This window comes from Ahaetulla prasina, chromosome 4, assembly GCF_028640845.1.
Source record: "Ahaetulla prasina isolate Xishuangbanna chromosome 4, ASM2864084v1, whole genome shotgun sequence".
Lineage (NCBI taxonomy): Eukaryota > Metazoa > Chordata > Lepidosauria > Squamata > Colubridae > Ahaetulla > Ahaetulla prasina.
In genome coordinates this window covers 109,574,456-109,586,843 of record NC_080542.1, presented here as the reverse complement: position 1 = coordinate 109,586,843, position 12,388 = coordinate 109,574,456, and the positions used below count along the sequence as shown (strand labels likewise).

General features: G+C 38.2%; 1 protein-coding gene across 1 annotated transcript in view; it reads right to left on the bottom strand.

The window, feature by feature from the left end:
* The window catches only part of DGKB (diacylglycerol kinase beta), a 332,776-nt gene that overhangs the window by 306,708 nt on the left and 13,680 nt on the right, over positions 1-12,388 (bottom strand). Inside the window, exon 6 of the mRNA XM_058182793.1 lies at positions 1,657-1,731. Coding sequence (XP_058038776.1) covers positions 1,657-1,731 — 75 coding nt within the window. The remainder of the gene's footprint in view (positions 1-1,656; positions 1,732-12,388) is intronic.

The window sequence follows — 12,388 nt, the reverse complement described above, 5'->3', positions numbered from 1 at the left end:
CCACAGTGTAATGTACAGTATCCTCAATCTCCATTACCATGTCCACAGATTCATACTTCATATGCTCCGTGGACAGCTTCTCCATCAGAAAGTTGTTGATAGTGTTGGCAGAGTTGTTTGTTGGAGTGAGAATAGCTCTTTCCCTCAGCCATAAAGCACAATCCACTCCAGCCTGATGAATGTTGGGGTATATTCTGTCAGTCAAGCTGATCAGATCTCTCACAACATCGCAAAGGTTACTTGGAATAGTTATTCTTCCCTCCTCTTCCAAAAGCTTGCCATCACCAATATCAAGTAATGCTAGAAAACTCTTCTGCCCTCAAATCATGTTGAACTTGGACACACACTGACTCTCAAAGACAGGACTCTGACATTAGACCATAAGATGGATGACTTGAGACAGGCCTTGACTTCATCTGCACGTGTTCCTCGTGGCACAACAGGCAAGGTCTATCTGAAGTTACCAGCCAAAAGCACTGTAACTCATAAGATGGTTGCTGCCCCTAATGTTCTGGAGCATCCTGTCTAGAGCCTCAATACCTCCTTTGTGAGTCATGGTACACTTATCCCACATGATAACTTTGGCTTTCCAAAGCACCTGAGCCATGTCACACTGCTTAGAGATGTTACAAAGTGCAGACTCAGAATGATTCAGGTTGAAAGGTAACTTGAAGGCAGAGTGAGCCATCTTGCCTACATCAATGAAGAGAGTTGCAATTCCTGAGGAAGCAACGGCAAAGGCGATATTCCTTCCGCCCCCAATTTTGGCCAGCAACAGATTGATCAAGAACATTTTGCCAGTGCCACCAGGAGCCAATTATATGAACTGAGGTAACGGAATGTGAGGCAACTGGCAGTTGGAACACAATTCTTTTCAGATGGGAGGGGTTAATATAAGGCAACTGGCAGTTGAAGCAGAGTTCTTTTCAGGTGGGGAGTGAGAGTAGAATGTCTAACTCCTTAGCATCAGAGTGTGTGAATATAATACTGTATAGGAAATACTAATGATCTCATGGTCATTTTGAAAAATCCTTTCTTAGCGAACCTAGAAGCCAAAAGGAATATACGTGCCAAATTTCAAATTTGTAGGCTTTACAGTTCTGGAGATTTCATGATGAATGAGTGGTATTTGGCTTTTTTATATATAGATGAAAAAATCATTATAAAGATTTACAATGAACTGTAAGCCTCATTAAGCACTCTGGCATACAGTCAGTATATGAGTATCATTTGTAAAAAACTAATCAAACAAAAACTGTTTAATCCTGTTTACTACGTTCAGCAACTGATCCTCAAACTTTCTACTGGAAATTTCTTGAATGATTGTTCTGCTTTGTTCTCCTTATTAATATAATCCATTTTATTTTAAGAAAAGAAATTCTGTTATTGATTGATCTAAACAATACTATACTTTTCATAGTTTTCTTTATATTAGTGACACTCTTTGTTCATATTTATTTATCTTCAATCTTCAATCTTAAATATGATGAGCAAACATATTTTTTCAGGTTTTTGTAGTCAAAACATTGTAGTCATTCAACATTGAAGAAACCAAACAAAGCTGGTACAAACATAATATAATTTAATCAAATTATATAGAACAGTTCTTTGATATTTCCATTGCTAACTAAATAAATGACCTGCCATGATGCTTACTGGACTGAGTTCAGTGACATCCCATTCAAGATATTCTGCAACATGCATCATCTGAGTAATGATGTTTTCAAGTTCCTGGACATGAAAGCAAACACAAAGAATCTTGTTAATTAAAAGTCATTTTCTTTTTCTAGAATTCAACTGAATGATAATATAAACTAAAAGAGGACTTTGTACTTTAAATAATGTTTTGGGTTAGGAATATTTAGAAATAGCTAAATTTAGACATATCATCATCAAATTCTAATGTGAGTCTTTAGAACACACTAAAATTAAGCAAATAGTTTTATAATGTAAAAAAATTAAAAATTAAAAAACAAAACAAAACAAAGTAAGCTAAAGAAGTTTGGCTTTAACTCACATCTCCCAACAGCTTTTACCAGTAAGTTATATTTGAAAACTACTAGCTGTGCCTTTTCAAGGAAACTTAATCAAGGAAATAAATCATACTAACCATTCTTTATGAGTTATTTAAAAGTACTACAATTAAAGAATACTTTAAAAGTACTACCACTACATATACCTTGGCCAATGAATCTCAGTAGAAGGTGATACAATAGAGGAAATTGAACTGTGGTTGTCAATTATTTGGCAAGATAAGAGTAATTTTCAAGAATAACTTCCCACTATGCCTGAAGAGAAAAGTTTTCGATCAGTGTGTTGTTCTAACATATGCCAGTGAAACATAAAACTCTAACCTCAAAATCAATACATAAGCTACAAGTGGGGCAAAGAGCCATGGAAAATTTTTTGGCATTACAAGACAAGATAGAAAGACCTGGACATGAATTAGAGAACAAACGAAAGCATATATCATCATCAAGAGAGTAAAAGAATGGGATGGAAATGGGCTGCTCAATAACCCAGAACAACTGATAGCAAGTGGACCAAGGCGATCATAGAATGGATCCCACTTGATAAAAAGTGTCCATGACCGACATAAAACAAGATGAATTAATGCCATCAGCAAGTATTGTGGGCCCAATTGGAAAAAGAAAGCTCACAATTGTATTGGTTGGAAACATGCGGAAGAAGTCTTCATGTGCAGTGGACAGACAATACCTTAAGCAATGATGATGGTTCTATTAGAGTATAGCAAAGTCCAAATATTATCATGTTTTAAGATTGCCATCAAACCTAGTCAGAAAGACCAATGCTTAGAATTAATGAAACTGAAGTCCATTTCTACAAACAAAGAATGCACAATCAATTGGGAAGTCTGATGATTCTTGCCTGAATAGAGGTTAGACTAAAATAAATATTGCTTTCAACTTTACAATTCTATGATTCATAAAGACTCAGAAGATCATGGCATCCAAAAGCAGTTTGAGTGTCAAGCTGAATAGAAATAGTAGCTAAGTCAAGTTAATCAACATGCAATGTATTAAAAATAATAATAATGAGGATTTATCTAAATTATGAGAAATGTTAACATTATCAGGTAGCCCGGACAGGAAATGCAGCCAGATAAGCTAATTCTACTTTATTGTAAAGCTACATTAGAGTCTTAATATAAGTTCCACCAAGACACTATGTAGTTAAGGGCTATGCTCCCTGTCATGAATGTTGACAAAGTGGACTCAGATAACAAGTAAGAACCTGCTTAGGGACCTGGGAACGGGGCACAAAGGAGAGGAGCATCTGGGACATGTGGGGGATTCTGAACCAAGAGAATGGGCAAGAAGAGGAGGAAAGACCAAGAACTTCAGAAGGTCCAGTGTAGCGATCAGATGAGTGACTGATTGATACTGGAAATGGTCAAAATAGGCAGTGCCTATCAAATCCTGTTCCTGTGAATAGAGGCGTTTCCCTAGACAGTGTTCTTAGATCAACACTCATCATATTATACATTAATGATCTCTGTGACCATATTAAAAGTAATTGTGTTCTCTTCGCTGATGATGTCAAACTATTTAACACTACCAACAATACAGCTACCCTTCAAAAAGACCTTGACTTTGTGTCAGAATGGTCAAAAACTTGGCAACTCCAAATCTCAACCAGCAAATGCTCTGTCTTACACATTGGAAAAAAGAATCTAAACACTAAATACAAACTCAATGGACATTACCTTACAGATGACCCCCACCCTGTTAAAGACCTTGGAGTTTTCATATCCAATGATCTAAGTGCCAAAGCCTACTGCAACTACATCGCAAAAAAGGTTTTAAGAGTTGTAAACCTAATCTTAGGTAGCTTCTTCTCCAGAAACACTACACTACTAACCAGAGCTTATAAAACATTTGCTAGACCAATTCTTGAATACAGCTCACCTGTCTGGAACCCATACCACATTTCAGAATCAAGGTTTACTCAGCCTTCCATCCTTTATAAGGTAGGTAAAATGAGGACCCAGATTGTTGGGGGGGCAATAAGTTGACTTTGTATATAAATATACAAATAGAATGAGACTATTGCCTTACACAATGTAAGCCGCCCTGAGTCTTCGGAGAAGGGCGGGATATAAATGTAAATAAATAAATAAAAAATACAATTGAATGTGTCCAGAAATATTTTACAAGAAGATTTCTCCACTCCTCTGAATACAACAAAATACCTTATGCCACCAGACTTGAAATCTTGGGTTTAGAAAACTTAGAACTCTGCTGCCTTCGACAGGACCTGTGTTTAACTCATAGAATCATCTATTGCAATGTCCTTCCTGTTGAAGACTACTTCAGCTTCAATCACAACAATACAAGAGCAAACAATAAATTTAAACTTAATGTTAACCGCTTCAATCTTGATTGCAAAAAATATGACTTCTGTAACAGAGTTATTAATACTTGAAACACACTACTTGACTCTGTGGTCTCTTCTCAAAATCCCCAAAGCTTTAACCAAAAACTGTCTACTATTAACCTCACCCCATTCCTAAGAGGTCTGTAAGGGGCGTGCATAAGAGCACAAACGTGCCTACCGTTCCTGTCCTATTGTTTCCTTTCATTATATCCAATTGATATAGTTATTACATACTTATGCTCATATATATTATATAGTTATTTTCATGCTTATGCTTATATATACTGTTGTGACAAAAATAAATAAATAAATTTGACTTTGACTTTAAGAGTGCTAATTTCAATAAACTTAGAGAGAGCTTTAGAAGGATTCCATGGACAAGAATCCTCAGGGGGAAAACAACTCAAGAAGCTTGGGAAATTTTGAAAAGTGAGATTATAAAAGCCCAGTCTAGCACAATACCAATGAAGAAGAAAAATAATAGATCTCAAAAGAAACCAGCATGGATGCATAAAGAACTATCTGACAAATTGAAAGACAAAAAGGACAAATATAAAAAGTGGAAAGAGGGGCAAATAACTAAGACAGAATAGCCCGAGCCTGTAAAGATGAAGTGAGGAAAGCTAAGGCTCACAATGAACAAAGGCTAGCGACAAAAGTAAAAAATAACAAAAAAAGCTTCTTCCAACATGTTAAAAACAAGAAAAAAGTCAAGGAAACAATTGGCCCATTGCTGGGAGAAAGTGGCAAGAAGATGACAAGCAACAGGGAGAAAGCAGATCTACTTAACTCATTTTTTGGATCTGTCTTTACACAAAAGGAAAAAACAATCCAACCTATCAAAAACAGCACCACAAAAAACAGATTAGAAACACAAGTTAAAATAGGGAAGAAAATGGTAAGTGAACACTTGTCTACACTAGACAAGTTCAAATCACCAGGACCGGATGGATTACACCCCAGGGTTCTGAAGGAACTGGCAAACGAAATTTCAGAACCACTGAACTATATCTTTCAAAGATCCTGGAGCACAGGGGAGCTGCCAGAGGACTGGAAAAGAGCTGATGTAGTTCCCATCTTCAAAAAAGGGAAAAAAACAGATCCAGGAAACTACAGACCTATCAGCCTGACCTCAATACTGGGGAAGATTCTGGAAAAGATAATCAAGCAACGAATCACTGAACACCTAGAAGCAAACAAAGTAATGACCAAAAGCCAACATGGGTTTGTCAAAAACAGATCATGCCAGACTAATCTTATTGCATTTTTTTTATTTACATTTATATCCCGCCCTTCTCCGAAGACTCAGGGCGGCTTACAGTGTGTAAGGCAATAGTCTCATTCTATTTGTATATTTACAAAGTCAACTTATTGCCCCCCCCAACAATCTTGGTCCTCATTTTACCTACCTTATAAAGGATGGAAGGCTGAGTCAACCTTGGGCCTGGTGGGACTAGAACCTGCAGTAATTGCAGGCAGCTGTGTTTTAATAACAGACTATCTTACAGCCTGAGCCACCACGGCCCTTTGACAAAGTGACAAAATTAGTAGACCAGAGGAATGCTGTCAATATAATTTACTTGGACTTCAGTAAAGCATTTGATAAAGTAGATCATAACCTACTATTAGATAAAGTAGAAAAATGTGGGTTAGACAGCACCACCACCAGATGGATCCGTAACTGGCTGACCAACCGCACTCAACGTGTAGTCCTCAACGGAACTACATCCACATGGAGGGAAGTATGCAGTGGAGTACCCCAAGGCTCTGTTTTAGGCCCAGTACTCTTCAACATCTTCATCAATGACTTGGACGAGGGGATAGATGGGGAACTCATCAAATTTGCAGATGACACCAGCTTCCGGGTGGCGCCACCTTTCTCGCTGGATGCTAATTTATGGCACTCCACACTGGATATGGTAAAAGCCGGTGAAAACAGCAATGAACAGCTGTTCCCGGCTTCAATTTCCCTCTTTGGTTGAAAGAGAGAGAAAGAGCAGGGGGGGGAGAGTGGTAGATTCCCCTAGAGGCTTTGTTTTTGTTATGCAAAGTCCCGAAAGGTCGAATCCCACTGAATCCTCCCTTAATCTCCAGTATTCAGCGCGCTCCTGCAAAAGCAGGAAAAGAGGAAGATGTCCACTTCTGCTAACAATTGATTTCTTTTTGTGGATTTCTATAAGCAGACAGAAGAAGCGTGAGTGAACAATTATTGGTTTGCAAGTATTTTTTTTTTTTTTTATTCAAAAAGTTTTTATTAGTCAAAAAAAAGGTTTATACAAATACATATCAGGTATGGTAAATTTTCATTTTTCTTATCTAAAATAAGAATTTTACTCAAATTTTTTAACACATACAACAGCCATATGGCAAGCAGGTAACACGAAGTAGCTAAGTTTACAAATTTTAAATACGTAATAAAGAAGGGTCAAGAATAAACAGAATATCGTACTAAAGAGAATAAGGAAAACCAACACAATCCCAAATATCTTTATCACTTCCTAGTTTTGGATCTCAGAACTCTGGGTTCAGCCTGACCCAACTCCAGGGCCGCAACAGCGGCAGCCGCTTCCGCCCCATGATCTATAACCTCCCCTTCTTCAATTCCTGGGTCATCTGATTCCAGGAGGGCTTTGTGTTCCTCCACATAGGCCGTAGCCTCCGCAATTGTACTGATTTTTTTCGTAATGCCCTCCCGGAAAATCATCAATCCCTCTGGCATCAGCCATCTGAAGCCCACTCCTTCTGGTACAATTTGCTTGAACAAAAATAATATTTCTTTCTTTTTTCACGTACCTGTCTGGGAATCTGCCTCAGAATGGCTATCTCCCTGCCCCTGTAAATCAGTGCCCCACTCCTATGTTTTCTAAGAATTTCATCTCTCGTCTCTCTTCTCACAAATTTGACATGGACCTCTCTGAGAACAGCATGCGTGCATATTGTAATTAACTCTATAAACTCGATCCACATCCCAATTCATGAAATCAACACCTCTCCCAAGAAATTCTCCCAACAATTTAGTCACAACATCTCTCAAGTCTTCTTGGTCCACTTCTTCCAAATTTTGAAACCTAAGGAAATAAGACATTTTATCCATCTGTAGTCCAAGCACAGCATTGCCTGTCGTCTCCTCTCTTTTCTGCACTGCCCGCATCTCACCCTCCAAACCTTCCACTTTCTGCTTGTTTTCTGCTGAAACTTGTTGAGTATCCTTTAAATCCTTTTGGATAGTCACAATTTCTGCTCTTATTTCATCCAATTTCTTGTCCATATTAGATAACTTTTCCAAAATTCTCTCCATCTCTCCAGCAGTTGAAATCCTCAGGCAGGCACAGTATCCTTGTAATTTCCTCCGGATCCACCAGGGGGCACTCACAGGAGCAACGAGTCCAGAGTACAGTTAGTCAACCAGGAAGCCGAAGGGAAGTGATGTCATCAAAATTCTCATAGTGAAGGCGGAAGCTGGACGCCACCACTGTTCCCCAGAAGGAGGGGGGGCCTCAAACCTTCCCTCCTAAATTTCTCCATCACCTCTTCTCTCCAGAGCTCCACAAAACCGGTAATCTTCTTATTTTAAGTTCTCCTCTCTCCAGAATAACTCGTGCTCCTTCCAACCGCAGGGGAGAAAAAACCCCCCCGCACTCCGGAGCACTCCACTCACGTTTACCGATATTCCCTTCCCTTCTCCTCCTCAATTCTTCTCCGTTCCCTGTTCACCACCAGGCTGCTGCAGTTATAAATCAATGCCCGGTGTCACCGGGCACAGCGGCCCAGGCGACGACCAAAATAATGGCCGCGGCCTGTGGCCTCCAAACCCCGCCAAGCCTAGGACGCGCCAGCATCGGTCCCCACAGTCCTGTATGTCGGCTGGGAGACCCCTGGCGAGCCGTCCGTGCGGCAGGTGTCCTTTTCGGAACACCTGGCCCCTGAGGGCCTCGGCGGCGGCCGGATTCGGGCGCTGGAGGCAGGAGAAGCCTTCCAGACGTCCGTTGCCGCTGGACACCGGAAGTCGTCTCCGGTTTGCAAGTATTTTTGATTTCCTGACTTCCACCTTTTTTAAAAAGAGAAAAAATTTTCCCCCTTCTTTTAATTGTTTAAAATGGTGTTTGAGAGCAATTGAAAGCAGAGCGATAAATGAAAGAAGCTTTGCTGCGGAATCGAAACTGAATGGAGATTTTATCTTATTGTGTTGGACTGTGGATTGTTGGATTATATTACGTTGTTTAAGTATTTTACAAGGGGATTCTCAGCAGGAACTTTGTCATGAAGGTTCTTTCAGAAGAATGGATTCGTGACTTTATACAGGATTACACAGAAAGAATGTATTTAATTATTCAAAAATACGAATTGATAAAAAATGGGGACGTTTTGGATGAGAGCTTGGAGGAAATTAACCAGTGCAATCAGGACTTGGAAAATGGAATGGAGGAGATACAAACAAAAGTGGATAAATATGAAGATATGATCGTGAATAAACAAGTTGATGTAAAGAAGTTTTCTTTAAATAGTTTGGATGAAATGCCTGAATTTGTGCTACAGGAGGCTGTCTCCCGAACCGAAAAAACTCACAGGGTTAATGCTTTCCAAGAGTTCTCTTTTTGGACTGATGGAATATACGGCAGTAATTTGTGGATTTTTGGACATAAAGAACTACCAGGAAATATTGTGACTGACTTTTCAAAAGGAGTAATGAAGGAAAGACAGAGATTAATGCATAAAAAAAAAATGGCAAGAGACAAAAGTATTATTCTTGAAACAAGGTTTTTTTGAAATATTAACAGACAAAAATATTACTGTCCCAGAAAGACAATATGTGAGGAAGATCTGGAAGAAATGGGCTGATTATATGTTTTATATCTATCTTAAAAGACTAGATATTTGGATCTATACTGGATTTTGACGAGGAAGGACTAAAGTTGAATAGATATTGTAATTTTCTGTATTGAAATTTTATAATGTGTTGCACTGAATTTTAAATAGAATATTCTCGAAAGATCTTATGTAAGAAAGACCTGGGGGGGAAATTACATGGTTATAGAAGCTATAAGGGAGATATTCTCTGAATTGGATTGGATTTTTATGCTTTAGCTGGTTTTAAATACTTTAGGATTAATTTGTTCTATTGATTTATATATTTTATTACTGTTAATTGTTAACTTTTTTTTTTTTTTGAAGGATTTTGGTTATGTTAGGAGGAAGTCAGAGCTAGAGAGGGAAAATTGGTATAATAGTTTTGGGGAAAAATTTTCTTAGCATGTTTGTTTTATTTTTAACTATACCCTGTGCTTGTTCCGGGAAGTCAGGGGGGAGGGGGAAGGGTATTAGTGAAGGGAGGGGTTGGGGAAAGGGGGGGATTTTTTTTTTAAACTTTTTGAATTTAAAAAAAATATATTTGCAGATAACACCAAGCTGGCAGGAATAGCCAACACTCCAGAAGATAGGCTCAAATTACAGAAAGATCTTGACAGACTTGAACAATGGGCGCTATCTAACAAAATGAAATTCAACAGTGAAAAAAGTAAGGTTCTACATTTAGGCAAAAAAACACAAAATGCACAGGTACCGTATATGTGGTACCTTGCTCAATAGTAGTACCTGTGAGAGGGATCTTGGAATCCTAGTGGACAACCATTTAGATATGAGCAAGCAGTGTGCAGTTGCTGCTAAAAAAGCCAACACAGTTCTGGGCTGCATAAACAGAGGGATAGAATCAAGATCACGTGAAGTGTTAGTGCCACTTTATAATGCCTTGGTAAGGCCACAGTTGGAATACTGCATTCAGTTTTGGTCGCCACGATGTAAAAAAGATGCTGAGACTCTAGAAAGAGTGCAGAGAAGAGCAACAAAGATGATTAGGGGACTGGAGGCTAAAACATATGAAAAACGATTGCAGGAACTGGGTATGTCTAGTTTAATGAAAAGAAGGACTAGGAGAGACATGATAGCAGTGTTCCAATATCTCAGGGGTTGCCACAGAGAAGTGGGAGTTGGACTGTTCTCCAAAGCACCTGAGGATAGAACAAGAAGCAATGGGTGGAAACTGATCAAGGAAAGAAGCAACTTAGAACTAAGGAGAAATTTTCTAACAGTTAGAACAATTAATAAGTGGAACAACTTGCCTGCAGAAGTTGTGAATGATCCAACACTGGAAATTTTTAAGAAAATGTTGGATAACCATCTGTCTGAGATGATGTAGGGTTTCCTGACTGGGCAGGGGGTTGGACTAGAAGGCCTCCAAGGTCCCTTCCAACTCTGTTGTTATTATTAAATAAAAATAGAAAGGAAGACCTCAGCTGCAGCCAAGAGGCTCAGAACGCCAGCCAGAAGCCAAGGATAGAGAAGAAGCACTGCAACCAATAAGCAGGGATGAGGAGGAACTGCCTCCTCCACAGATCCAAGGGTGGGCAAGGACAAGAGGAAAAAGATGTAATGGAGGGTCAGTGAGGCTACTCATGAAGAAATAGCCTTGCCTCTCCTAATGTTTCTCATTGACTGGCAGCTATTTATCCCTGCATGTGGAGCAGACATACAGTGAGAACACCTGTTCTATTTCAGATTGTGCCTTTGTTCAGCCACTGTGTATCTTGCCTTGGAACTTCGGCTTTTTTTCTGGAGCTTGGACTTTGCCTTGTGGACCCTTGAATTAGATTTTGGCTTGTGAGATTTTTATTTTGGACCATAGACTTGCCTTTGCTGGATTTGTGCTGTGTTTTTCATGACTTGGAAAATTGGGCTCAATAGGTCTTGCTCTGGTTCCTGCATGGGTAATCCTGGGGAGTATCATTTGGGGTGGTAAAGTCTCAATATAGACTTGTGGTGTGAGTATATGTGAGCAAGACAGGACACTCTGTTATCTGACCATTTTCTAGGAAGCATCTCTTCACCCACTCTCCCAAGCTCATTTCCACATATTACAAAAGTAAAGACATCAAGTTTAATTTTGATATTTTTTGTCATGCTTATTCTTTTTATTTCTTCATTCATAAGATTTCTTTTTGTAATGAATTAAATCAAAGTTGTAAAAGTAGCAGCTACATGTGCAATTTGCTGTTTCACATACAATACAATATATACCCTCTGGAACTTCAGTTTAGGGCACTAGAAAAATATAATAAATACACAATATTGTTTTCTTCCAAAATACATTTTTTGAAACACCAGCTGGGAATATGTGATAGAATATAAATTTATTCTTGGAAACCTATTTAAATGAAATATGTATACTGATAGTATACTATACTAATCAGTGTAAAAATAAAAAATAAAACTTAAGTACTTTAGAAAGTAATTAATATTAGAATGCTGTCTTTTTTTAATCAGCGCATCATGGTTCCAGATTAATTTGCTCTTTCATCTTGCTGAACTTAATGGAACTTAATAGAAGTCTCTAATTACAAGATTGTGATATTCCAGAAAGATCCCTAATGCTTACATGATTAATTTTAATTGTCAAAGACAATTTAATATTTACATTTTGAAATCCTTGTTGTATAGCCTATATTGTGGTTTATTTCTATGATACTTCTGCGATGTTTGCTTAATCTGACTATTTTGATTGCTGCTTTTATCTGATGTTTTGTTATGTTATTTTGCTTTTAACTTGTTTTGAATTTTAACTCATATTTTTGTTGTAGCTGTCAATATAGGCTAAAACTTAAAAATAAATTGTTATCATCAAGTGCCCTTAATTTAAAACTAAAGTCATTTCTATGCAGCAGCCTAAACTAATTATATCCCAGACTTTTGTTAAAGATGACTATAGATCAGACATTGAAATTGCTTTGAAGTTGTAAACTAAAAAAAAAGGTTAAAAAAATATCAGAGATACAAGCAACCCAGCAACCCAGCGCAATGATCACCCAAAAGAAAATTAGTGCAGGAAGCCATAACTGCAGCTATGTCTTCACTAAATCAGAATGGAACACTTGAAATGGTTCACATTGAGGAGCTTGAAATGGAAGACAAACATTTTTTTTTGAATTCCAGCTGGGAA